This window comes from Populus euphratica, unplaced genomic scaffold, assembly GCF_000495115.2.
Source record: "Populus euphratica unplaced genomic scaffold, PopEup_1.0 scaffold5.1, whole genome shotgun sequence".
Lineage (NCBI taxonomy): Eukaryota > Viridiplantae > Streptophyta > Magnoliopsida > Malpighiales > Salicaceae > Populus > Populus euphratica.
In genome coordinates this window covers 4,001,667-4,028,190 of record NW_011499848.1, presented here as the reverse complement: position 1 = coordinate 4,028,190, position 26,524 = coordinate 4,001,667, and the positions used below count along the sequence as shown (strand labels likewise).

Below are 26,524 nucleotides of genomic sequence, written 5' to 3'. Positions count from 1 at the left end.
ATCTCATCTTTAAAGTTTGGGTTTTTATTTTTTTTTAAATTTATCCTAAAATATTTGATTACTTTTTCATTGATGTCATGATTTGTTTTAGTTTATTTTTTATGAGATTTTGATTACTTTTTAATTGATGTCATGATTTGTTTCCGTTTATTTTTTATGAGATTATTATGATGTTAAATAAAATTTCAATATTTTGCCGGCACCTTATTTTACGGGCATTTATTTTTATTATTATATAATTAGATAAAAAATAATTTTAAAAAATAAAATTATTAAATTAAGCCAAATCTATAACCTGAGTTGTGGGTTAATTTGAATTAGCCTAAGATGATTTAATATATTACTATCTTAATATTTTTTTGAAAATATCATATAGGTTGTTTAGGTGGCATTTTTACTTGTGCTTCTATATTTGTTTTTGTTATTTTTTTTTAATTTTTTTAAATATATCAAATTGATTGGATCATTTTAAAATAATTTTTATATATATTTTTTTTCAACGGAGCGCATAGAGTAACCTGTTTTAACCTAATTCGGTTTGTAAATTTATGAAGCTTAAAACCGTTTACACTTAATAAATTGCCAGCTTAATAACAAACCCAACCTCATGGTGGCTACTCTGATCGAACACGAGTTTTGCCTAACTACGGTTCGGGCTTATCCACTCCAACATCTAATCCATGATTTAGGCAGTCTTCTGCTTATAACAAACAAGACATCCAATCGGGTCAAAACCTCAAATGGTGCAGCTACAATGGCTCAATATTTCACATTGTTATTGATCGGTCCCTTTCAGTTAGCTGGCGAAGCCAACAAACCGCAAGACAGCCCAAACCTAATGCCCGTGTTCAGTTCTTACTATACTAACCAGGGACTTGGTCAGCTTCGGCCAGGCCCAATCCAAACTCATAGCAGTAATCGTTAGCCCAGTTTCATTCACTGATTTGACTGACAATACAAGGCAAAAGAAATGAATAAAAATGGCGGGGAACAACGACCTCAACTTATATTATATTTATGTATACAAAAAAATGGTAAAACTAATCTCTCAGTTACACAAAAACATCTGCAAAAAGCCTTTCTACTTTGGATGGATAAATCACTGCTGGGCAAACCATCAACTGCCTTTAGACTACCCACCTCGGGCTCATGTACACCTCCAAAATATGCCTTTGCCCCCAATACTCCACAACTTTTTCTACAGTCTCTGCGACAACATCAATACTCTCATGGAAATGCACGCTTACCTCGTTGTTCAGGGCCTCACTCGTGATCTTTCATGCAGCACCAAATTGGTTAGCTTGTATGGTTCCTTTGGCCGTCTTGATCTTGCACGCTTGGTGTTTGATACAATACCTCACCCGGACTTTCTTTCGTGGAAAGTGATCATCAGATGGTATTTTTTGAACGGTGAGTTTCGAGATATTGTTGGGTTTTATAATCGTATGCGAGTGTGCTTAAAAGAGTGTGATAATGTTGTTTTCTCCCATGTTTTAAAGGCATGTAGTGAATCGCGAAATTTTGATGAAGGGAGGAAAGTGCACTGTCAAATTGTCAAGTTTGGGAATCCTGATAGTTTTGTGTTCACTGGTCTTGTGGATATGTATGCCAAGTGTGGGGAAATTGAGTGTTCTCGTTCTGTGTTTGATGAAAATCTTGATAGGAATGTGTTTTCTTGGAGCTCCATGATTGCTGGGTATGTACAGAATAATCTTGCTCAAGATGGGTTAGTTTTGTTTAATAGAATGAGAAAGGAGTTGATCGATGCTAATCAAATTACACTAGGGATCTTAGTTCATGCATGTACGAAGCTCGGAGCTTTGCATCAAGGGAAGTGGCTTCATGGATACTTGATTAAATGTGGTATTGAACTTGGTCCTTACTTGGTGACAGCACTTCTAGACTTGTATGCAAAGTGTGGAGTCGTTAGAGATGCTAGGTCTGTATTTGATGAGCTGCATGGTATTGATATTGTCTCGTGGACTGCTATGATCGTTGGGTACACCCAGAATGGCTGTCCTGAGGAGGCATTGAAGTTGTTCTTGCAGAAGGAACAGGTTGCTGTCTTGCCTAATGACGTTACCATCGCAATTGTGTTTTCAGCATGTTCACAGCTGCTGAACTTGAATCTGGGAAGATCAATTCATGGTCTGAGCATTAAGCTCGGGTCACGGGATCCTATTGTCACAAACTCTTTGGTGGATTTTTATGCTAAATGCCAAATGAATAGAGATGCTTGTTATGTATTTGAGACAATTTCAGATAGAGATGTGGTTGCCTGGAATTCCATTATTTCTGGGTTTTCTCAGAATGGTTCTGCATATGAAGCCCTTGAATTGTTTCACCAAATGAGAATGGGATCCGTCTTGCCTGATGCAGTCACCTTAGTGAGTGTCTTGTCAGCTTGTGCTTCCCTTAATGCTCTCCGAGTCGGTTCTTCTTTTCATGCTTACACAGTAAAGAGAGGTCTTTTATCCTCTAGTGTCTATGTTGGCACTGCGCTTTTGACCTTTTATGCCAAATGTGGGGATGCTGAATCTGCTCGTGTTATTTTTGATGGTATGGACCAGAAGAGCACTGTCACATGGAGTGCAATGATTAGTGGCTATGGAATCCAGGGTAATGGTCGTGGGTCCCTCTCAATTTTTGGTGAAATGTTGAAGGCAGAATTGAAACCCAATGAAGAGATCTTCACATCCATTTTATCTGCCTGTAGCCATACAGGGATGATTGGGGAAGGGTGGAGGCTTTTCACTATGATTTGTCAGGACTACAACCTAGTGCCTTCAACAAAGCATTATACATGTATGGTTGACCTATTAGCTCGTGCTGGAAGGCTTAAGGAGGCCTTGGACTTCATTCAGAAAATGCCAGTTCAACCAGATGTTAGCTTGTTTGGTGCATTTCTCCACGGTTGTGGACTCCATTCAAGGTTTGATCTTGGAGAGTTGGCAATCAAGAGGATGCTAGAGCTCCATCCTGGTGAAGCTTGTTACTATGTGCTAATGTGCAATCTGTATGCTTCGGATGCAAGATGGAGCAAGGTTAAGCAGGTAAGAGAGTTGATGAAACAGAGAGGGTTGATGAAAACTCCAGGTTGTAGCCTGATGGAGATGGATGTTGATCATGACTTCTCCTTTTCTAGAGCTGCCTCTCTTGCATAGTTCATGCATCGATGCCATGATGTACTTGGAATTGCACAGAAAAAAAATAGAGCTTTGTCATCTTAAAGATGATTGAAGTTGGTCATCGGGGATGTGCTTGATGATGAGATCTATGTTGATGGTTTCTTGTATCTTGAGCAATGAGCTGGAACTGCATGATGGATGTGGATACAAACATATGATGCAATCACAGAAAAGCTTTCTGTGGTCTAGTCGTTTTATTGATGTGATGTTTTACTTCTTCTAGTTCTTCAAACAAGGCCATCGAGAATCTTGTTCGGTTATCTTTTCTGTAAGATACATGAGAGGAAACAAATAGACAACAACCAAACCGAGGGGCCGAGTCTCCTTGGATGTGCCTGACATATTTGGTAAGAGCTTCGCAATTTAAATTACACAGATTTTCTTTTGATGATCGTAATCAAAATTTTATAAACACAGTTTTACTATATAGCTGGTTTTCTTGGTCAATCATTGGTTGCTGTCGTTATTTCTTACCTTGATCCACAATATTAAGATCATCTTTTACAGCATGACCCACATTTGACTAGTACAATTTATTTATTTCTTGTGGGAGGTCACCATGGAAGTGAGGTGATTAGTTATCGAGTGTGATTTACTAAGCCCATTTAATTCCTGCAAGAGCAATTTATTATTGTGATCATATTTTTTAACTTAATTTATTTCTTGCACAATTTCACAATTTGTTTCGATTATATTTCAATGCATTGCCAGAAAGGCAATAAAATTCTGCAAGTGAGAAACAAATAAAGGTGGTGACTAAGAGGCTGTACTAAACGCTTATAAAATTGATTCTGTTTTCATTTTATTTGTCTTTTGCAATTCAGAAGTATTATAGAGAGAAGTAAATTGGAGTATATTTTTACATTTTCATAATCTTACTAGTGTTGTAATCATAGAAGATACTCTTTCGGGGTGACTTTCATCTCAAGGAAAATAAAATTTACTGCAGGTATAGGGAGATCAAATTCAAACCATTCCTATGTATTAAGATACTCGTGGAGACTGGAGGTTATATTATGATTGCCATCTTCTACATTTGGATGAAAGACCGTCTGCCAGATTACATGGTGACTTGAGACCACTTTCTAGTTAAACCTGCTCGTGGGGAACAAAAGATTCCATGGTTAGTTCTTATGGATTGTTTCTGATTACTCTCTGGGACATTTTTTCCCCCTCAAAGGCATCGATGATCAATACCACCTAGTTCGGGCTGTCACTCTGTGATCTAGATAGAAACTTCTGGAAACTAAAGTAACAGTAATTCCAATGTGTAAATGCATCGTATTTCAGGACATTTGTTATTAAATTTCACCATTTGAAATAAAATTTCCTCTGGAGAATACACTAATATATCATTCGCAAGTTAATTTCTGTCATATCCTGACTTGTGCTCCAGGGTGAATCTAAAAATTATATATATTTCCAATGATGTCGATATCTGGATTCTCCAGTTAAGTTAAATTGCTTTGTATCCAGGAACCTTCTTCAGGTCTAAACGCTCCATAATTCCTCTGGTTTTCTCACGGCAGCCCAGTTTCCAATTTCTGCGTGGATATTAGATAACAAGGTGTCATGCCCACCCGGTGTTTCGTGCTCTCATCTTCAAGAGATCCTTTTCAATTCTTGGGATCGGGTCCATCCTCTGGTGAATTCGACACCCATTCAGCAAATTACCCAAACACTAGAATCTGCAGGGAATGGCATTGAGCTGATTATTCTTTAGGCTCCACTGATATCACCAGGGTGACTCAAAAGGTCAACAGTGCAGGCAAAGTGTTCTGAGTAAGGTTCAATGCCAAAATCCTTCATTAAGTCACGATAGAACTTTCCTTGCTCCACAGATCCTGAATGACAACATGCTGATAGGATATTCATGAATGTAATATGATTTGATTTTATTCCCAATTCTACCACTTGATTGAAGATGCTGATTGCAGCATCAATACAACCATGCATTTCATGTCCAGAAATCATGGTGCTCCATGAAACAAAGCTCTTTTCTGACATGCTACGAAAAACTCCTTCTGCAGTTTGAAGATCTCCACTTTTTGCGTGCATACCAGTGAGAGCAGTTTCAATATAAAGATCCTTCTCTACACCATACATAATGAGTTTGTGGTGAAGCCATTTTCCCCTTTCGAGATGCACCGTGTCCTCACAAAGCTTGAATTGCACTTAAAGAAGACCATATCAATCATCTCAAGACAATCGAGGTACATTTGATCAACCAGATGAATTGCCTCTAGTGAATTACCGCTCTAAGCGAACCGGAAATCATAGTCCCATGCATCTTAGAGCATTCTTGACAATCATAGAGTAGCTTGAATTGCACTACTCTTTTATTTGATATCAGTAAATATCACTAAATCCGAAGAACCACATCTCGAGTACATGCATATTAGAGCATTCTTGACAAACTCGCCCAAAAAGCACTGCTTGATGGCATAACCATGTATCTGATGCCCAAGCTGTCATAAACCCACATTTCCACAAGCTGACACTGCACTTGAGAGGCTAAAAGTGTCCAGTATTAGTCCTTGCCTCTGCATCTGCACAAATAATACCAATGCCTCCTCAAAAAACTCTTGCGAAGCAAGAGAGAGTTATACGGCATGCATTTCTCTCTCTAATTATGTGAGGAACTTTTTTGCAATGCCCTAGTTTACCACATCCAGCATATAATTCAATCAACACTGGCACTAGACAATTTTCTTGGAATGACATTTCTCTCTTCAGTGCATAATTATGAACGGCTATACCTACCCAAAGCCAACTCAATCCAGCACAAGAATTGGAACACCCATTAGGGCAAACCCCATTCGGCTCCACTTTCAACTCTAGCATCTTCACAAAAATCTCAAATGCTTCCTTAAACCAACCGCTTCGATTATAACAGTAAATCATGGATGTCCATGAGATAAAAGTTCTGCTGGCCATATCTACAAAAATCCTCTCAGCACTTAACCAATCATCACATGAACTATACGTTTCAACCAGGGAGATGCATAACGCCTCACAAGTGTCAATTCTCCTGCCATATCAACATAGCTAGAAACAATCCAATTCCATGAAACCGAGTATCTTACCGGAATATTATCAAACACCTTCGTTGCATCAGTTATGCAACCTAATTCTCCATATAAACCAAGAAGTGAAGTCTCAATAATAGGATCATTATCAAACCCATATTTAATTATCCTCTCATGAACTTTTGCAGCAATAGCCATATCCCCAAAACCAGCTCAAGCTCTCAAAACTGATGGAAATACGAAGTTAGTAATTTGGGCTTCATTGTATAGCATCTTATAATGGTTTGAAATGGCTTCTAAAAAGCTTGAGACCAACATGGCATTTTCTAAGGACACCCGCATTAAAGAATCAGGGTTTTGGTTCAAAGTCAAGTGTTGAGGATTCAATGGAACCCATTTGAGCATAGCACTCAATTAGTTGTTAGGATACCGGCATGCAAATTCGACAAGACAAAAGGTAAGGGACAAGATTTTTTATGCTAAATGCCAAATGAATAGAGATGCTTGTTATGTATTTGAGACAATTTCAGATAGAGATGTGGTTGCCTGGAATTCCATTATTTCTGGGTTTTCTCAGAATGGTTCTGCATATGAAGCCCTTGAATTGTTTCACCAAATGAGAATGGGATCCGTCTTGCCTGATGCAGTCACCTTAGTGAGTGTCTTGTCAGCTTGTGCTTCCCTTAATGCTCTCCGAGTCGGTTCTTCTTTTCATGCTTACACGGTAAAGAGAGGTCTTTTATCCTCTAGTGTCTATGTTGGCACTGCGCTTTTGACCTTTTATGCCAAATGTGGGGATGCTGAATCTGCTCGTGTTATTTTTGATGGTATGGACCAGAAGAGCACTGTCACATGGAGTGCAATGATTAGTGGCTATGGAATTCAGGGTAATGGTCGTGGGTCCCTCTCAATTTTTGGTGAAATGTTGAAGGCAGAATTGAAACCCAATGAAGAGATCTTCACATCCATTTTATCTGCCTGTAGCCATACAGGGATGATTGGGGAAGGGTGGAGGCTTTTCACTATGATTTGTCAGGACTACAACCTAGTGCCTTCAACAAAGCATTATACATGTATGGTTGACCTATTAGCTCGTGCTGGAAGGCTTAAGGAGGCCTTGGACTTCATTCAGAAAATGCCAGTTCAACCAGATGTTAGCTTGTTTGGTGCATTTCTCCACGGTTGTGGACTCCATTCAAGGTTTGATCTTGGAGAGTTGGCAATCAAGAGGATGCTAGAGCTCCATCCTGGTGAAGCTTGTTACTATGTGCTAATGTGCAATCTGTATGCTTCGGATGCAAGATGGAGCAAGGTTAAGCAGGTAAGAGAGTTGATGAAACAGAGAGGGTTGATGAAAACTCCAGGTTGTAGCCTGATGGAGATGGATGTTGATCATGACTTCTCCTTTTCTAGAGCTGCCTCTCTTGCATAGTTCATGCATCGATGCCATGATGTACTTGGAATTGCACAGAAAAAAAATAGAGCTTTGTCATCTTAAAGATGATTGAAGTTGGTCATCGGGGATGTGCTTGATGATGAGATCTATGTTGATGGTTTCTTGTATCTTGAGCAATGAGCTGGAACTGCATGATGGATGTGGATACAAACATATGATGCAATCACAGAAAAGCTTTCTGTGGTCTAGTCGTTTTATTGATGTGATGTTTTACTTCTTCTAGTTCTTCAAACAAGGCCATCGAGAATCTTGTTCGGTTATCTTTTCTGTAAGATACATGAGAGGAAACAAATAGACAACAACCAAACCGAGGGGCCGAGTCTCCTTGGATGTGCCTGACATATTTGGTAAGAGCTTCGCAATTTAAATTACACAGATTTTCTTTTGATGATCGTAATCAAAATTTTATAAACACAGTTTTACTATATAGCTGGTTTTCTTGGTCAATCATTGGTTGCTGTCGTTATTTCTTACCTTGATCCACAATATTAAGATCATCTTTTACAGCATGACCCACATTTGACTAGTACAATTTATTTATTTCTTGTGGGAGGTCACCATGGAAGTGAGGTGATTAGTTATCGAGTGTGATTTACTAAGCCCATTTAATTCCTGCAAGAGCAATTTATTATTGTGATCATATTTTTTAACTTAATTTATTTCTTGCACAATTTCACAATTTGTTTCGATTATATTTCAATGCATTGCCAGAAAGGCAATAAAATTCTGCAAGTGAGAAACAAATAAAGGTGGTGACTAAGAGGCTGTACTAAACGCTTATAAAATTGATTCTGTTTTCATTTTATTTGTCTTTTGCAATTCAGAAGTATTATAGAGAGAAGTAAATTGGAGTATATTTTTACATTTTCATAATCTTACTAGTGTTGTAATCATAGAAGATACTCTTTCGGGGTGACTTTCATCTCAAGGAAAATAAAATTTACTGCAGGTATAGGGAGATCAAATTCAAACCATTCCTATGTATTAAGATACTCGTGGAGACTGGAGGTTATATTATGATTGCCATCTTCTACATTTGGATGAAAGACCGTCTGCCAGATTACATGGTGACTTGAGACCACTTTCTAGTTAAACCTGCTCGTGGGGAACAAAAGATTCCATGGTTAGTTCTTATGGATTGTTTCTGATTACTCTCTGGGACATTTTTTCCCCCTCAAAGGCATCGATGATCAATACCACCTAGTTCGGGCTGTCACTCTGTGATCTAGATAGAAACTTCTGGAAACTAAAGTAACAGTAATTCCAATGTGTAAATGCATCGTATTTCAGGACATTTGTTATTAAATTTCACCATTTGAAATAAAATTTCCTCTGGAGAATACACTAATATATCATTCGCAAGTTAATTTCTGTCATATCCTGACTTGTGCTCCAGGGTGAATCTAAAAATTATATATATTTCCAATGATGTCGATATCTGGATTCTCCAGTTAAGTTAAATTGCTTTGTATCCAGGAACCTTCTTCAGGTCTAAACGCTCCATAATTCCTCTGGTTTTCTCACGGCAGCCCAGTTTCCAATTTCTGCGTGGATATTAGATAACAAGGTGTCATGCCCACCCGGTGTTTCTTGCTCTCATCTTCAAGAGATCCTTTTCAATTCTTGGGATCGGGTCCATCCTCTGGTGAATTCGACACCCATTCAGCAAATTACCCAAACACTAGAATCTGCAGCGAATGGCATTGAGCTGATTATTCTTTAGGCTCCACTGATATCACCAGGGTGACTCAAAAGGTCAACAGTGCAGGCAAAGTGTTCTGAGTAAGGTTCAATGCCAAAATCCTTCATTAAGTCACGATAGAACTTTCCTTGCTCCACAGATCCTGAATGACAACATGCTGATAGGATATTCATGAATGTAATATGATTTGATTTTATTCCCAATTCTACCACTTGATTGAAGATGCTGATTGCAGCATCAATACAACCATGCATTTCATGTCCAGAAATCATGGTGCTCCATGAAACAAAGCTCTTTTCTGACATGCTACGAAAAACTCCTTCTGCAGTTTGAAGATCTCCACTTTTTGCGTGCATACCAGTGAGAGCAGTTTCAATATAAAGATCCTTCTCTACACCATACATAATGAGTTTGTGGTGAAGCCATTTTCCCCTTTCGAGATGCACCGTGTCCTCACAAAGCTTGAATTGCACTTAAAGAAGACCATATCAATCATCTCAAGACAATCGAGGTACATTTGATCAACCAGATGAATTGCCTCTAGTGAATTACCGCTCTAAGCGAACCGGAAATCATAGTCCCATGCATCTTAGAGCATTCTTGACAATCATAGAGTAGCTTGAATTGCACTACTCTTTTATTTGATATCAGTAAATATCACTAAATCCGAAGAACCACATCTCGAGTACATGCATATTAGAGCATTCTTGACAAACTCGCCCAAAAAGCACTGCTTGATGGCATAACCATGTATCTGATGCCCAAGCTGTCATAAACCCACATTTCCACAAGCTGACACTGCACTTGAGAGGCTAAAAGTGTCCAGTATTAGTCCTTGCCTCTGCATCTGCACAAATAATACCAATGCCTCCTCAAAAAACTCTTGCGAAGCAAGAGAGAGTTATACGGCATGCATTTCTCTCTCTAATTATGTGAGGAACTTTTTTGCAATGCCCTAGTTTACCACATCCAGCATATAATTCAATCAACACTGGCACTAGACAATTTTCTTGGAATGACATTTCTCTCTTCAGTGCATAATTATGAACGGCTATACCTACCCAAAGCCAACTCAATCCAGCACAAGAATTGGAACACCCATTAGGGCAAACCCCATTCGGCTCCACTTTCAACTCTAGCATCTTCACAAAAATCTCAAATGCTTCCTTAAACCAACCGCTTCGATTATAACAGTAAATCATGGATGTCCATGAGATAAAAGTTCTGCTGGCCATATCTACAAAAATCCTCTCAGCACTTGACCAATCATCACATGAACTATACGTTTCAACCAGGGAGATGCATAACGCCTCACAAGTGTCAATTCTCCTGCCATATCAACATAGCTAGAAACAATCCAATTCCATGAAACCGAGTATCTTACCGGAATATTATCAAACACCTTCGTTGCATCAGTTATGCAACCTAATTCTCCATATAAACCAAGAAGTGAAGTCTCAATAATAGGATCATTATCAAACCCATATTTAATTATCCTCTCATGAACTTTTGCAGCAATAGCCATATCCCCAAAACCAGCTCAAGCTCTCAAAACTGATGGAAATACGAAGTTAGTAATTTGGGCTTCATTGTATAGCATCTTATAATGGTTTGAAATGGCTTCTAAAAAGCTTGAGACCAACATGGCATTTTCTAAGGACACCCGCATTAAAGAATCAGGGTTTTGGTTCAAAGTCAAGTGTTGAGGATTCAACGGAACCCATTTGAGCATAGCACTCAATTAGTTTGGTGGAGGCTTGTGTGGCGTTGAAGAGATTAGTGACTAAAAGGTGGGCACGGAACTTGTATAATTGTGTCTTAAAGTTTTGCAGGACCTGAACAAGGGCCTGTAGCGTGTCATTCTGCTTCTTTGTTAACAAGCAAACAACATTGTGGATTGTGTAATGAAGAAATGCTGAAGTTAAAGCACGCAATAGCAAATAAAGATTGGTTCCATGGGCCAGGACAGAAAGGGCGCCCTCCCTGCTAAGAGTTTAAACGTCCATTAAATCAATGGAAAAAGAGAGCAGAAAAAAGATTGGTTGAGCGAAAAGTAAAATGAGAAACCACGATATTGCACTAATAACTTAGATTCGGGCCATTCAGGGATATCCAAATCCAACCTCCCCAGCGTATGCAAGTTCCGGAAACAGGAAATGCCTGTTCTACCTTGGAGGGAAGCGTCTGAGATTTCATGAATGAAACTATTTTTGTTCAGGAGTTAAGCAGCAGCAAAAGCCAAAAGAGTTCAGGCAGACAAAAACTTGATCATAATAAATATTTTGGGAATTAATCTAGCTTGGTCCCTGAAGCTTTAAAAACTAACTAAATTACTCTAACTAATTAAATAATCCCTTGCCAGCATAGCATTTGTTTTTTATTGAAAAAATGCCTTGTTTTCCGATGAAAATTTCCCAACTTGGTTTTCTTCTTTTCTTTGATTTTTCAAAAAAGAAAAATAATTGAATGCGTTAGCAATGTTATGGAGGGATTCTGTTAGATGTTTAAAAATGGGGTAATAATTATTTTTTAAAATATATTTTGTGATAATGTTATGGAGGGATTCTGTTAGGATTTTTAAAAATATATTAAAATAATATTTTTTTTTATTTTTAAAAAATTATTTTTGATATTAATACATTTGAATATATATATATATATAAAATTTAAAATAGATATTAATATATCTGTGTCTATGTGTGTGTATATATATATATATATATATATATATAAAATTTAAAATAAAAAAAAATCAAATTTTTTTTAATACCAAACAGGCCAAGTAAAATTTCAATTTTTTTTTTTAATACCAAACAGGCCAAGTAACAAGATGATTGAAAAATATCAATTAAAAACATAGTTTCTGAAACTATGAGATTAGTTAATTAGTTTATTTAAACTACAAGGACTACGTTATAATTGAATTATTTTGGTTCTGAACAAACCGAAACATAAATACAACATTGATTGATGTTTCAATGTCTACAGAGAATTGGAACCTCAACGAACAGGAAACGTGCTATGATTTCCAAAGATAGTTGGAAAGAATTATATTGTGATTTACATGAATAATAGCCATGGACAAAGTTTTTATGCCACGTTGCTAACACATATGATCCAAGGTTGTTTCTTCGGTTTCCTTTAGAATGAAAGTAGCTGCTCCTCCCCTACTACTAATTTTGTTTGATTCAAAAGGGGAACAGCCCACCCCAACTAGTCGAATCAAATCACAACTGAAATTTCCAGAAAAACAAGAGGAAGAAAGCGCCTTCAAATCATACAGAGCTGGGATAATTCTACAACCTTTTCAGCTCCAAATTTTTGAGATCTCACGCGGACCAGAAGGCAGCCCTCTCTTGCTTAAGCATCAGCACCACCACCGCTATCCTCATCTGGTGGATCCATTGGCACTTCATGCCGAGGCCTATTGTACTTTTCACGCAGCTGTTTGATTGGGATAAAATCCCCTGCTGCATCCATCCCATAGAATAGAAATGATGTATAGGGATGATCAAACCTTCCCTGCACATTGATCATATGCCTAAATACAGTCGAGCCAAAAAAACTAGGGGCATGCTTCATTTTTTCTATATAAAAAAATACTTACCATATCTGGTTTCTCAGGAGCAACCAAATTTTCCTCGGGAACTGCAGAAAGGAACACCAATCTCATGTTCATGAAGGCATCGACATGGGTATTAAGAATGACCACATAACATCAAGCAAACAATCTGTGGCAATACACAAAAAGGAAAGCAAGCAAAATGCAGATTACCATATGCCACCAGTAGATTGGGATCCTCATGTACATCAACCAAAACCTGAAAAGCATGTAAGAACTTGATTGTGAATGCTCTGCATTATACCATGGAGGCTAGTGTACCAAAATAGATGCACGGATAAGATGAACACTAATCAACACCAACTCCTTTTCTTATGACAATCATCTCAAATTGGCCAAGAAGACAAATCATTGTCTTATAACAGAGTATGGCTGCGACACCAAGAAACCTAGTGTTCAAGATCTATACTGCACAATTATTTTTCAACCAAAGTTAGAAATAAAAAAATAAAAAAATATTCTAATTCAATAAAATCAACTAATTTGTCTACTTATCATGTTATGATCTCCAAACATAGCAGCACCGAAGCATTTGAAATGAATTTGGTCCATGGAAACTCCATTACATAGGCCAACCAAGCCTCTAGGCTCTAACCTCAACTCTTTTGAATCAAAAGAGGATAGATTTCATGGTATGAAGGAGGCTGGGGGGAAACCATGCTCCTTGAAACTTCACTCCAAAAACAAAGTGTTGGATTATCCTCTTCCACATTTTAAAAAAGAAGGGCGAGGGGTACAAAGTTAAGCTTAATTAAACCTGATAAAATGGCTGACTAGAACCACGAGCTAACTTTTCAACCTGTGCTGTTTCCATCCATGAACTTGACTCACAGCATATTGGATCCATTCCACAAACCACAGCTTGATAGCCTAAGTTCATAATATACCTTTCAGTAGCAACAAGATAATTTAGATAGGCAAATAAGTGCAAAATGTAAAAGCAACCAGTAGAGTTGGGTTTCTTCCATGAGGAAATTCTGCCGGCACATAGCAAAGGAGAACAATTCCATGGAAATTATAGTTATTTGACCAATATGGAAATTAGGAACCACTAAATATTAGAGAAAGAAAAGCCAGCAAGCAGCTTTGGAAGTTTGTTACAAGGCCAAGATCCAGACTGTCTCAAGAGTCATGGAAACACAAACATCAGTTAACTATGAATTGTTGACACATCGCAACAGGATAAACAACTCCTAATTTTTAGTACTTGCACTTTAATTCTTCTTATCTACATTTGTTGAGAGACTCTATAAAGCTGTAGAATTCATGGGCTTTTTACAGAGTCCAGAATCATAACATTTGGTTCTTCAGATATGCTCTCATGGCATGAATACATATCAATGGATTCTTTTTCTACATATTTAATTCAACGGCACCTCATACAGGAACTGAAAACAAATGAAAGATTGAAAAGGGCATGCAGAAGCCGAGCTTACATACCAAAAGTTTTATGCTTCACTTTCTGCCCTAAACGAAATGCATACTGTGCATTTTCATATACCAGAGCTTTTGCAGATGCAGCCAAAGATTCTGCCTCCAGTTCTGAAATTTGATCTCGTAATTCAGCTGCCACTACATAATTCTCGTTATCAATTGCATTCTGGAGGTCTGCACTGCAAGTAAAGAAGCAGAAACACTTTACAGCACATTCTAGTTGAGCCAGTAAAATGCAACATAAGAAATCCAAAAAAAAAAAGGGAAAGAAAAGAAAAGCCTGAAGGAAAATGTTAATCATTAGATATATTACACCTTTTCTAATATTATCTAATATAATTTTTTGGATTTGAGCCCAAGAAGAATAACATGGAAAAAATGTTGGACTCACCGTAGTCGTATGATACTTATAGCCTTATCTTGAGCTTCACTCTTTGAAGATGATCCTCTCTTCGCTTCCTGCTGCCTAATGACCTCACCTTCAACCTTTCAAGAAGCGAACTCATTCAGCATGCTGCAAATTCATTTGATAACTCTATTTACCAGCTAGCTTATTCTCCATGGACACTGATATTTATTGGTGTTAGGAAAAAACATGCACAATTTCAGTGTAAGAAAACATAATCCAAAAGTCCCAGCAATGACTGAGTAATATAAGATAAAATAAAAGTTGTATGAAACAAGAAGATTTTCAGCGAAAATTAATTAACAACACAATTGAAAATCAATTATAATAGGCCTGGAGATGGAATGTAACCTCTGTAAGCTTGTTTCTAAGTTGTTGTGCAATGTCATACTGCTCCACATTCAAAGCATACTGCAAATTTCACAACATCCATCCAAAAAAAGCTTGTGAGCATTAACAAAAAAAAAAAAAAAAACCCAAAAACCAGGGGATAGAACAAAATGCTCCACTCTTTTATGAAAAATAAAAAATCTAAACAAAAAGACTGCTAGCAAACCTGAACTCGAGTGGCCAAATCTAACTGGAAAAAGAAAATCAGTATATCTTCATTCGCACTCTCACTACGTTCAGAGCTTGCGTCCAGCTCCTGCTCACCCCCTTTGTTGAACAGCCATCCTGCTTCAACCCTTAAATTTCTTCGTTTTAATGTGTTAGGGTTACCCATAAAGTGTAAACCTTGAAGGCAGTGATGCAAAGGGCATTGGCTATCAAACCCAGAAACGGCATGAGTTTTCCTCAGTAGGTTCGAATGCCTCCTCCACTGCGGTACGGTCAATCCATAAACTCCACGGCTTACTGAAGCTGCTAGACAAGTTAACGACGCACCTTGCACCATTTTTTTGGCCAGGTAAAGAAATCCCTTATAGATCGTAAACTAACCGTCCTCTATTTGCATCTGCGGTTCCAAAATAACCCAATTAACCATTGAACAAAAATAATAACGGTTCTGGTTGGAGGAAAAAACTCACCGGAAATACGCAGGGGAAGAAAATGGGCCAGTTTCCGCAGAGACCTGACCTCTCAAAAAATTCAGCAAGTGAAGATAGTGTGTGATCCTCTGCGTCGAGGTATGCAGACGCGTGTAACGCTTGTGGTTGGGGCTTCATGTGTATATAATTAAATATCAGGATTATATTTCATATCCAACGCTTATATATATATATAATTTCACGGTTTTGTATTACTTTGAAAACAATTTAGGCAACACGAATGGTGAAGATTTGTTAATATGTAGAATGGATGGTACAGTGGTACTCTTTTTTTTTTTTTTTTTTTTTTTGTAAACGAAAAACAAAATAACAGCACATAAATGAGCTAGCCAGAAATGAGAAAATTTTTAACACACTTCCACAAATTTTGCCTTTTCTCACTTCTTGATATTTCTAAACGTGTTTCCATAGTTTTACTGGGAAACGATTCAAGAAGTTCACGCCATTTTACCAACTCGATAAAGGGCCACACTTGGGTTTTGAAGTTGTGAGGACGAATTGAAGAAGGGTATTTTAGTGTATTTGCTTTTTGGGTCCCTCCGGGCGCCTTAAAGCTTGCAACCCACTCCGAAGGGAAGCTTGTGATGCTCGGGTTCGCCAATCCATCAATAACTTCTGGATTAAAAATCCGAGTTAAGATTATGCTTTGATGAAAAAACAAATTAAAGACTTTTGACTTCTTTATTCTATTTTATACTCTCATTTCATCAAAATAATAGCAGCAATAACTCAGATCATTCTAATATAATTCAGTTTTTCACAAGTTATTTATGAAGAATTGCTTTGAATTCTGGCTTCAAATCAAGTTATTCTTCATAAACCATGCCAAGCATGTTCTACTTTACCTCTGAAAATACAACCACCTTACATTTTATTGATAATCTTCCAAAGATAAGACAGCGCACGAACTATCTTTATTTCCATCTTCAAAAACAATCATTGCTCAACAAATAAAATAAACAAATGAGATGCTATTATACAAGTTTCAACACCAGATGCAACCCCAATTTTTTTTTCTTTTTTTAAAAAGAAACCATACAATTTGTACATAGATAGCATCAAATGCACCTTCAAAGGAGTACGACGGGAAGAGAATTGAAGAGCCACAACCTGAATTGCAAAATCACGTGATGAAACTGTATCTCTAACGCCTACGGTCGATGATACACATATTTTGTTCTAGGGTCCACAATAAGACCCTTTCCTCCATTCACTTCTAAATCATGCCTGCATCCACCACATCATGCAGTCAGGTTATTGTAAGAAACTTCCCTTGTCCATTCCATCCTTGCCACTGTAGACCATGATGAGGATATACAATGCGGGGACCACAAATAGATGGCAAGGTATTTGATCCTATAACTAAACTTCTCTTAATTAAAATTTAAGGAAACCCACTAAAGTTATGTTTGCAATTTCTTTGCATTTTGGGGCCAGTAGGTAAGCATCTACAGCACCAAAACGCTAAAAGCTAAAACATAAATAACCAGGTGAGTAGACAAATTTCATTCCGATATATTTACCACAACTCCAATTGATGATCAAAGATAGATGAATATGAACCATAATAGAAGCAGAAAACTCAACTGGAAAACAAAGTCGGGGATGGTCAACTGCTCACGAGGAACATATCTGAACAGCTGCAGAAGCCGATCCACATATACCACTTTCTTCCAGGTCTAGAGGTCAAGTTCAAGCAGTAAACTTACAAAATAGATTCAAATTTTACTAGAGAAAAACTCAAATAAAAATACATACCACATTATCAACAAATACTTGCAGAGCGAAAATTGTGGTCTTCAGGTGAAAATTTGGGTGAAGAACATATATTGCCTACACATCGGATGAGGAGATCAAATGTACAAACATAAATATATACATTTATGAAGTTAGATTACGTGTGCATTGCTTACATGCAGATTTCGCTGGTGTTTCCGACCAAGTATTTGCTGTAATCTTCGCATCCATCCCATGTCTGGTTGACTGTTGGTCAAAGTGGTAATTATAAAATGAGGAAAGCTGATAAGTTTCAGGAAAATGAACTTCTCATAAAAATCATAGAAACTCAAATAAAGAACTTGAAAATCCTGATCTTTCCAAATCCCAGGCACATCTACTTGAGTAAAGGGCAGGTAACAAACAGTTACCATCATCCCCTGAAGGGGGGGGGGTAATGCTAAAGAATTTAGAACAAATAAGGAGGAAAAAAAAAATCAGAATTGAGTAGAAATATGATCGCCAGAAGTTTCATTACTCACAGTTGCAAAGAGGCTGCAGAGTGAAAATACACAATCGTATAAGGCTTCTGTATCAAGGGCTCAAATTCCTGAAATTTAGGGACCAAGATAACATTAGTTCTAAACCAACAACCAGATAAATGAAACTTATTAAAGGATCAGAACAAGGATATATGGAGAGTATGATCCAGGATCAAGAAGCTAATAAATGAGAATAATAAGCTAGATAAACAAATTACCTTAATCACATGAAGCACAAATCGCTCTAGATCAAGACATCGTAGCAAAAAATGCGCTCCCACAACAACCATCACAGGATGGCCCTCGCTATCTACCCCACCACGGTAACTAAAGTAGCAAGAAAATATCTAAACTAAGTTATAGGAAATCCAAGATTATGAGCACTAAGCATTAATGAAAGTGACAAATACTGTACAATGAAGGAAACACAATTTGCACAAAAGTTACATGGCCAGGTGGACAAATTCATGGTGAGAAGATCTGCAACAATATAATTAATAGACACAAACAATGAACGCTACACCAATTGTGTTGGTTCAACTGGAATAAAATTATGCAATGGACAATCAGACTTTTAAACAATTGACCTTTGGAGAAAAGAATTACAATCTAAAGCACATGCAAATAAAGATATATAAATGCTTACACAATTTTCATTTCTGCAATTTCAGAAAGATTAAGAGAATTTGCTTTAGCTAGGTATCTTGAATGAAGAGAGTATTCTTCAGCAGCAGACAATGGAGGGCCTCCAAGATTGCCGAATCCAAGCATTTTGGCACAATTCCATCCACTCTGTGCTTGTGCACTCTTTTCCCATTGCTCCTTACGTCTCTGATCTGGATCCTTAATCAAGGACATGAAGGCAGGATCCAAATACGAATCCAAGTACGATGAATTCCTGTAAAATGGAGCAACATTGATCAGATGAGCATGTCTGTGAGTGACATATTCAAAGAACCACCACATGAGATTACTCTTCATGAATGAGTATATTCTTTTTGAGAGAATCCTGAGAATTAGCCATTATACTTTCATTCCAATTAAACACAGATATTCAAAATTTACAAATAATAAGAAATTAAATGCAGTGATCTAAACTGAAAAGCGACCATCTTAAACAAGAAAAAGAAGACAACAAAGACAAGAATGTTTAATTTTGTATTGCAATTAAGTCAACTAACCTTCGTACCAAGCCAACATCAATGACAGGAAGTTCCGCTGGAGGTTGGGAAGGTCTCGGAATATTTTTCTTGGGCAAAGGCTTTATTCTGATTTTGCGTTCATCTATTATCGTCTCACCATTCTCGTCCCCAACATCAGCAGGAAGTTTTGAGATGGCCACCTCTTCTTCATGTTTATCTCGAGGAAAGTACAGTGGAAGTAATCTACAATGAAAAAGGGAAAAAGGGAATAATGACCACATCTGATGGAATCCTTACAAAATAGTGGTTGTTGGAATGGAAAAAAAATAATGGAAAAAAAATAACTGATGTGAAATGTCACAATTGAGGCATGGTCATTTTGTTTAAAGAAATGACAGAATGTGCATCTTGCACTAGCTAGTTTGGGCTAAGGCTCATTCAGTTGGATTGGACACTTTTTGCATCTCTAAGCAACAGAATGGAGCTACAATATAGAAGTACCTTTTATATATTTCAGTATCAGTTGATGTGGTAGTACAAAAAACAACAGCTGTAATCTTATCTTTCTGCTTCTCAAGAAAACGCCGGACAGTCCCTGAACAAAACCAAACACAATTAATTAGATGACAGCAAATCACATAAGAAACATTTAGCCATCCAAACACAGACATCATCAGAAATAAAAATTCCTCACTTATAGCCACATGAGCAGCTGGTTCACGCGGATAGTTTTTAGACTCTGTATATATGCACCCCATGGCGATGCTGCATTGTATTTCAAGTAAAAATTAGCTCCATGTTTTTGAAAATCAAAGGAGCACAATAAATTAACAAAATACCAGAAAATAATGGAGTAACAACCTTTGAAGCCCATTCTCAATGAGAAGCTCAAGGCAAGAGCGATAGCAGTGACTCAAAGCGTTCTCTGCAGCAGTATGATATTTCACTGCATACTTAGGACCAACAGTGTGGATAATTCTCCTAGCATAATATTAAGTAAAACGTTAGCCTGAGAAAAAATAATTAAGAATCAAAGCTACCAGAAAGAAAACCTGATGTATTGCAACAAATAATTTGAAAGAAATTGCAACTAGCTAACAAAACATTGAGGACAAAAAAGGGAAAGTAAATTAAGGAAAATATAAGTTGACGTGCAAGGAGTGCAATATGTAAGGTATGGAAGACATGAGTCATTGAGCATGGCTTTTGAAGGATGAACACAAGATTAGACGGACAAGAATCAAGTCATCAAGCATGGATTTTTTGTGATATAATGCAAAAACAAATTAATGATTCATTATCAACAAGTAGAACATGCCAGCATACATACCTAACTGGAAGGTCATATCCATTAGTAACTTTTGCCATCCCTGTTCGACATCCACCCTGACACACAAATATGCATATCAAGTTAGTTCCACTCTCGTATTTTCTTATCTCCATAAAAATCACCTAACAATCAAACAAGCTAACTTTAGCAACTATAAAAGCCTTGAACATGTCTAAATTCGCCTCAGAATATGAATAACAGATTTTGTGCAGCGACATTCGCATCACTTTTATCAACTATCTTTGCATGATAAAACAGTACATATATTTATGGTCCCTGAATCGTTAAAAATCCCAGTAAATAATGCTAAAAAAATGAAATAAAACCTCCATATCAAAGGAAAATAGCCAAATATTAGCAGCCAGCAAACAATCAATAGCATACCAGTGTCATGCATTCTTCCGCAAGACCAGGTCCAGCTGCTGCATGCAGACCAGGACTGCTGTGTGCCTCATCCAGATTCTATAAACCATCAATTAGAAGCACATTAGAGATAATATAAGTGAGTTGCTGGTTCCTTTTATTGGTGTTCATATCCGTGAAAAAGCTTAATGCAATTAGGAAAAAAAAGATTTGAAATGCTACAGCAATGCAATTTACTTGTTTGTTTTTGCGTTTTAAAAGCACTTTAAAATTTTTTTATTTAATTTTTTGCTTCAAATTAATATTTTTTTTGTGTTTTCATATTATTTTGATGCGCTAATATCAAAAATCATTTAAAAAAATATTTTTTTTTTGATGTTTTTCTGAGTGAAAAACACTTTAACAAGTAACCACAACCACACTTCCAAACACACTAAGGATCTTCACACTAGAGCACACGAATTAGCAATGGATGCACTGAGCTGAGATGATGAGTTGGCTTGGTGCTCACTTTGAGTTGAGAGACAACCAACTATTCTTGAAATTGTCAGCAAAACATATAGCTCATATATCAAGTGTGTCCCCACAGGACAAGGATAAAACAATCACGGTACTTTAATGTCTCATATTATATCAGGTTCAATAAAAGCTTTTAAGATTTTCCATGGTCCAAAATGGGAAAGGAAAAGTCTGGATATGAGCCCAACAACCCAAGCACAGAACAAAAACTTTCAGATTGCAGGTTCTAAGATTCAGATTTTATTGTAGAATACGTGGAAACCATTGGTTTATACTCTCATGTTATATTAGGGTTCACCGAAAACCAGACTCCACTACCATATAGCTATCCAGACCAGTTGCAAAAGTAGCAAAAGGTTTCTTCAAATGTTTCACTCTCTAACTACAGATGTCAAATCTAGATAACCATAGATCACTTAGGCACAACAGGTAAAAAGGCAACAGTCATCGGTTCCAAAGATAGCACTGCTCAAGCAGTTCAACCAGAAAAAAGGGAGTGTGCAACATTCACCTCATTTGTAGAATTCACAACAGCATCCACCTCAAGATTCCAAGGGTGTCCCCTCCATAAATATATCTTCGAGTTGATCTCATGATCAACTGGAAATCTCGATACCATCCCATAACTACTACTTTCCCCCTCAGGATGAGCCGTTAAAGGATCAGGGAAATATGAATTTGTAAATGAAGGGTCTTCATTATCATAACTGAATGAAGATCTACTCTCTGCATCACTCCATCGTGGAACTTGATCCAAAGTCACAACTGAATACCCATTATCAGTAGGCGACCCACCTCGGGTTGTCACAGCTGTAGGCACACGCTGGTACATTTTCTGTAGCTACCAATTAAAATTTCAGCTCCTGAAGTTGTTGGGATGATTAACCCAACAACCACCCACTTGAAATTTTTAACACAAAATCACACTAATCAAATAATTTTCCTGAAAGAGAAAAACATCAGATCAAACTCAAAATCCAAATCATCACATGTACAGCTAAATGAAAATAAGATCACAATTCCTATCAAAACTAGCAAAATTTGACCTAACCACATTTGCTTTACATTCTAACTCCTTAAAATTCCTTGTAAAATTTGCATTAAAAATTGAATAAGAAAATAACCTAACCTAGTGACCCAATTCCACAATTCATGGTAATATTACTCATAGGTAACAAAACAGCAGAAAATCCCCAACCTACTTGGCTTAATTAAGACAATTGATAGCAACAAACAGCATTGAAGCTGAAAGAAAAGACAAAGACATTCAATGTCACCTCCAAGTCAAGTTTTGTGCTTTGAAAACCTAATTTTTAAATTCCGCGACAGAAATTAATCGACTCGTCAAAGAAAATATGAAAGGAAATGAATCCGAGAGAAGATATACTCACGTACCTTTTAGGGTAGGGATTGGAGAAGGTTTTTAATATTTTATTTATTGGGTTAATTAATCATCTGGTCTGGTATGGTGTGGTGTTGTTTTGTTTTACGATTAATTATGATTGCTGGTTCTATCAGCTCTGCAGATGGCTAGCTCATCTGACCATTTGTCTTTTTGTGGGGAGCTTCACGTCAAATTTCAAATGTATCAAAATCACCCCTTCATCTTTCTCTCGATGACATTTAAGGGTTTCTGTATTAATAATTGTAATTTAAAGTAATTTTTTTAAAAAATATATATATTAAAATAATATATTATTTTTATTTTATAAAAATCATTTTTAATATTATTTTATCAAAAAAATTAATAAAAAAATTAAAACTTTAAAAAAACACGGTTCGAATACTATTCATACTGTACTTGGTTTTGCCAATAAAATTTGGCTAAAATGATATAAGAGATAATTGAAAAGTTATGGCCAATAAGATATATAATCTTTTTTTTTTGGTAATAGTGAGAATATTGATGGGCCACATCCAAACTAATATATTTACAGAAAATATGTCGTTTTGGATTCGAAGTGCATGTATATATTTTGGTGGAAAGTGTTTTTTAAAATATTTTTATATTTAAAAATATATTAAAATATTTTTTTAAAATTTTTAGCTTCAGCATATAAAAACTATTAAAAAATTGTTAATTTAATATTTTTAAAATAAAATTCACTTTTAAAACACATTAAAAAACAAAAACATCAAACTTTCAAACACTTTAAAAATCAATTTTTTCCTTTATATAAGAGTTGAAAATGGGAAAATGCCTTTTTATTTAGAAATGAAAAAACATGACCAGAACATTCATTGGTGCAAGTGTTTTCAAAGTTTGGAAGCGCTTTACTGGGTCCATTATGGAAAGAGACAACTCCTGTCTTTTCTTTTCTTTTCTTTTTTTTCTTTTTTTGATAAAAGATAGCTTCTGTCTTTAGCAATTTGTAATAAAAGTTCGGAAATTTTCCAAAAGATTTTACAAATGGACGTTTTTCCCCGAAGAAAGTAGCAATCCAACGTCAGATCAGAAGGGGAAAAAAACTGCATGCGTGCTCTTTCAAAATTATTTCATCAAATACACTGAAAATATAACATAAAAGTTACTGTTTTATGGAAGTAATCCAAAACCTGCTACTATTGACGTTGCAATGTGAAAACAGACATCTAACCATACATGCTTGGAAAAATAACTAGAGCAAGACAACACTCAAGAAAGCATTCACTAGAATTGATGGCTACATCTATTTCATTCCTGCCTTCTGCTTTAGCATAGCGATGAAGTTTTCTCTATCCTCTGGTGACATGCCTTCTGCTGAACAATCTCCAACGCCCCATTCTGCCCCACGTATGCAATACTTGTCTTGAATTTCTTGGCGGTTTCTGAACATTACATAACACAATAACATGTAAAATCAGTAGGCCATGATAAATTTATGTTTAATCTGGAGTATTGATATATGCATAATGATATGCTAAAATGCTATGGCCTAACAGGTTTTAAACCTACTGCCGCTTTGCTTCCTGACTCATTTGTCATAAAAATTCACTTCTAAATACCAATACTAGTAGTGTGAATGGAGCAGTTCCTCTCTCTTTTTTTCCATCATCTTCTTTCCACTGAAGTAGAATGAAGATTGCGGAGAAGGGCCACTCTTTACACGTGAATTACCCAGAGGTCCTGTAAAAGCATTAGCCTTGCTAGTAAAAGGGCATGGCATGACACATGTAGCTCTCAAGCTCATGCAGAGCTCATCCACTTTTAGCTCCATTAGATTGAAGCACGGCATATCAATAAGCATGAAACCAAATTAAAAAATAGTTTTGAATTACTTTTCTTTGTTCAGCTTGGATCGCTCAAGTAGCTCCTTGAGAATGGGAGATGATTTGAATTTCTCATCAGCTTCTGCGTATTTCTTCTGGTTTTCTTCTGCAAAAGAATGACAGTTCATTATAAAACTTGAAAATGGTTGTCAAGTCAAAGCATTAAAAATTTGGAAGTTGTAATATAATCACTACAAGAGAACAAACCATTGAAACGGCTAAGAAAGTCAATTTGAGGTAACTGGGGACCAGGAATTGATTCTATTCCAGAAAATCCCGACATAATTCCAGCTTTAGCTGCAAAACCCAGAAGCACCGATGATCAAACATGCTCTTGCTTGGCAGTTATTCTTCACAAAGTCCCATAATAAATGCCAAAAAGTTTCAAAATCCTTCAACAAACTAATGCACTGACGGAGAATTAAAGATGTGATGCAATGACAATTGCAATCATCCATAAAGTAACCTCCTCTTTTCTAACCAACAAAATTGCATTTCATATTGAGGAATTCGTTAGTTCCCCAGCAGGCCTAGGCAACTTCCTTAAAATGATTTCCTGAAATCTACATGACTAGCAAAAGCAAGCAGGGTTTCCATGCAATTTGTTCGAGCACAATTCTTTCAACAATCAATCAAATGTTGCATGTCATCGTGAAAAAAAATTTGCAAGCATATACAAGGGTCAGAATACTGCTAGCTAGAAGCTAGAGAAAACATAAAACACGGGAACAGAATAGAATAGATTTAAAAAATTACCTGGAGTTGCTGAGAGAAGCAAAGCAACTGAAACAACCAAAGGAAGAGATTTGTGAGTCACTTGGCAAGATGGTAAAGAAGCAAACCAAGATAAATTCTTCGGCGTTTCATTGAACCCGAGTCTTGTTTCTATTCTCTTTCGATGGTTGATCTTGGGGTTCTCACAGACGATGAATTTGGTGGATGAAATCTGAAAGAGAGGTTGGGAGAGGGTCTTCATTCTCTCCTCACTTGCGTTTTGAGAGATAGATAAGGCTTTATAACTTGTTAGAGGAGAGGGAGGGGAAGGAAACAAACGGTCGATATTAACCAAACTGAAATTCAATAAGAAAGCTTTCGTGTCAAGGACTCGTTGATTCAACTTGTGGGGCAAAACCGCGACACGAGGGATCAAGTTTAGTGTGTGTGTGAACGGTAATTCATTCTCTTTTACCCAATTAGAATGTGACATGTCAGATGATGATGTGGTAGGTCTTCACGTCAAATTTAAGTTTTCCCTTTGTGATTTTCAACGAGCAAGTTCGTTTCACGAAATTGTTTCGCTGGGATTACGATTTACGAAGGTGTGCGCGCTTTTTTTTGAATTTTTTTTTTAAATTGTTGATATTTAAAATAAATTTTAAAAAATAAAAAAATTATTATTTTAATATATTTTCAAAAATAAAACCTTCAATAAACCATTTCTATCACTCCCAGACAAGCCCTTAAGCATACACAAAAACGCTGCCTGGTTAGTTTATACGCTAAGCAATCTCCTCCAATGGTTTCATTATACCTCTGCTAATTTGCCCTGCCTAGAATTTTAAGTATATTGGATCTCTAAGTGCTAATTTTTTTTTTGGTTGGCAACATTCACAGAAATGGATGAAATCTGAAAGAGAGGTTGGGAGAGGGTCTTCATTCTCTCCTCACTTGCGTTTTGAGAGATAGATAAGGCTTTATAACTTGTTAGAGGAGAGGGAGGGGAAGGAAACAAACGGTCGATATTAACCAAACTGAAATTCAATAAGAAAGCTTTCGT

At 36.7% G+C, this 26,524-nt stretch overlaps 5 protein-coding genes and 2 pseudogenes across 10 annotated transcripts; 2 read left to right on the top strand and 5 right to left on the bottom strand.

Moving 5' to 3' along the window:
• The first annotated feature begins 955 nt into the window (after positions 1-955).
• On the top strand, positions 956-4,759 carry LOC105116699 (Pentatricopeptide repeat (PPR) superfamily protein). Of its 3 annotated transcripts, XM_011014161.1 has the most exons (3): positions 956-3,535; positions 4,138-4,311; positions 4,665-4,759. In XM_011014161.1, exon 1 carries the CDS (start codon positions 981-983, stop codon positions 3,162-3,164), a length of 2,184 nt encoding a protein of 727 aa, XP_011012463.1. In that variant the 5' UTR covers positions 956-980; the 3' UTR covers positions 3,165-3,535; positions 4,138-4,311; positions 4,665-4,759. The 3 variants fall into 3 exon arrangements, with proteins under 3 accessions (XP_011012463.1, XP_011012471.1, XP_011012454.1); XM_011014169.1 differs by lacking the exon at positions 4,138-4,311 and having other exon boundaries at positions 4,665-4,742; XM_011014152.1 differs by lacking the exon at positions 4,665-4,759 and having other exon boundaries at positions 4,138-4,530.
• LOC105119371 (putative pentatricopeptide repeat-containing protein At1g69350, mitochondrial) lies at positions 4,361-6,415 on the bottom strand (annotated as a pseudogene).
• A 292-nt stretch (positions 6,416-6,707) lies between these two features.
• LOC105119360 (pentatricopeptide repeat-containing protein At2g03380, mitochondrial-like) lies at positions 6,708-7,649 on the top strand. Its single transcript, XM_011017491.1, has one exon. The coding sequence runs from the start codon at positions 6,708-6,710 to the stop codon at positions 7,647-7,649; it is 942 nt and encodes a 313-aa protein (XP_011015793.1).
• Positions 7,650-8,845: 1,196 nt separating this feature from the next.
• LOC105116719 (putative pentatricopeptide repeat-containing protein At1g69350, mitochondrial) lies at positions 8,846-11,642 on the bottom strand (annotated as a pseudogene).
• Positions 11,643-12,595: 953 nt separating this feature from the next.
• On the bottom strand, positions 12,596-16,006 carry LOC105116687 (uvrB/uvrC motif-containing protein). Of its 2 annotated transcripts, XM_011014138.1 has the most exons (9): positions 15,866-16,004; positions 15,394-15,792; positions 15,189-15,248; positions 14,823-14,917; positions 14,438-14,610; positions 13,755-13,867; positions 13,151-13,196; positions 12,983-13,023; positions 12,596-12,897 (listed from the first exon to the last, which is right to left on the bottom strand). In XM_011014138.1, exons 2-9 carry the CDS (start codon positions 15,730-15,732, stop codon positions 12,736-12,738), a joined length of 1,029 nt encoding a protein of 342 aa, XP_011012440.1. In that variant the 5' UTR covers positions 15,733-15,792; positions 15,866-16,004; the 3' UTR covers positions 12,596-12,735. The 2 variants fall into 2 exon arrangements, with proteins under 2 accessions (XP_011012440.1, XP_011012448.1); XM_011014146.1 differs by lacking the exons at positions 12,596-12,897; positions 12,983-13,023; positions 13,151-13,196 and adding an exon at positions 13,204-13,667 and having other exon boundaries at positions 15,866-16,006.
• A 728-nt stretch (positions 16,007-16,734) lies between these two features.
• LOC105116671 (protein GDAP2 homolog) lies at positions 16,735-23,093 on the bottom strand. 2 transcript variants are annotated; one of them, XM_011014120.1, is made up of 15 exons: positions 22,894-23,093; positions 22,010-22,441; positions 21,001-21,078; positions 20,617-20,672; positions 20,148-20,267; positions 19,981-20,051; positions 19,788-19,881; positions 19,326-19,529; positions 18,791-19,042; positions 18,363-18,471; positions 18,145-18,212; positions 17,800-17,869; positions 17,645-17,719; positions 17,474-17,565; positions 16,735-17,113 (listed from the first exon to the last, which is right to left on the bottom strand). In XM_011014120.1, the coding sequence occupies exons 2-15, from the start codon at positions 22,328-22,330 to the stop codon at positions 17,038-17,040; spliced, it is 1,686 nt and encodes a 561-aa protein (XP_011012422.1). In that variant the 5' UTR covers positions 22,331-22,441; positions 22,894-23,093; the 3' UTR covers positions 16,735-17,037. The 2 variants fall into 2 exon arrangements, with proteins under 2 accessions (XP_011012422.1, XP_011012429.1); XM_011014127.1 differs by having other exon boundaries at positions 22,010-22,333.
• Positions 23,094-23,976: 883 nt separating this feature from the next.
• On the bottom strand, positions 23,977-25,778 carry LOC105116656 (uncharacterized). Of its 2 annotated transcripts, none has more exons than XM_011014100.1 (4): positions 25,504-25,771; positions 24,955-25,044; positions 24,757-24,853; positions 23,977-24,306 (listed from the first exon to the last, which is right to left on the bottom strand). In XM_011014100.1, exons 1-4 carry the CDS (start codon positions 25,721-25,723, stop codon positions 24,168-24,170), a joined length of 546 nt encoding a protein of 181 aa, XP_011012402.1. In that variant the 5' UTR covers positions 25,724-25,771; the 3' UTR covers positions 23,977-24,167. The 2 variants fall into 2 exon arrangements, with proteins under 2 accessions (XP_011012402.1, XP_011012410.1); XM_011014108.1 differs by lacking the exon at positions 23,977-24,306 and adding an exon at positions 24,528-24,604 and having other exon boundaries at positions 25,504-25,778.
• Between the last annotated feature and the right edge of the window lie 746 nt (positions 25,779-26,524).

Bases quoted from the DNA above. Each gene is read 5' to 3' on its own strand.
- LOC105116699 (XM_011014161.1), top strand. From the start codon at position 981: ATGGCGGGGAACAACGACCTCAACTTATATTATATTTATGTATACAAA.
- LOC105119360 (XM_011017491.1), top strand. From the start codon at position 6,708: ATGAATAGAGATGCTTGTTATGTATTTGAGACAATTTCAGATAGAGAT.
- LOC105116687 (XM_011014138.1), bottom strand. From the start codon at position 15,732: ATGGTGCAAGGTGCGTCGTTAACTTGTCTAGCAGCTTCAGTAAGCCGT. The intron at 13,197-13,754 runs GTTTAATTAAGC...CATGCTTTTCAG, and splicing joins CTAGTCAGCCATTTTATCAG to GTTTTGGTTGATGTACATGA. The intron at 13,024-13,150 runs GTAATCTGCATT...TCCTTTCTGCAG, and splicing joins CAATCTACTGGTGGCATATG to TTCCCGAGGAAAATTTGGTT.
- LOC105116671 (XM_011014120.1), bottom strand. From the start codon at position 22,330: ATGTACCAGCGTGTGCCTACAGCTGTGACAACCCGAGGTGGGTCGCCT. The intron at 18,472-18,790 runs GTAAGCATTTAT...TTGCTACTTTAG, and splicing joins ATTGCAGAAATGAAAATTGT to TTACCGTGGTGGGGTAGATA. The intron at 17,566-17,644 runs GTATGTATTTTT...CTTGACCTCTAG, and splicing joins AAGTATTTGTTGATAATGTG to ACCTGGAAGAAAGTGGTATA.
- LOC105116656 (XM_011014100.1), bottom strand. From the start codon at position 25,723: ATGAAGACCCTCTCCCAACCTCTCTTTCAGATTTCATCCACCAAATTC. The intron at 25,045-25,503 runs GTAATTTTTTAA...TGGGTTTTGCAG, and splicing joins GCTTCTCTCAGCAACTCCAG to CTAAAGCTGGAATTATGTCG. The intron at 24,854-24,954 runs GTTTGTTCTCTT...ATTCTTTTGCAG, and splicing joins CTTTCTTAGCCGTTTCAATG to AAGAAAACCAGAAGAAATAC.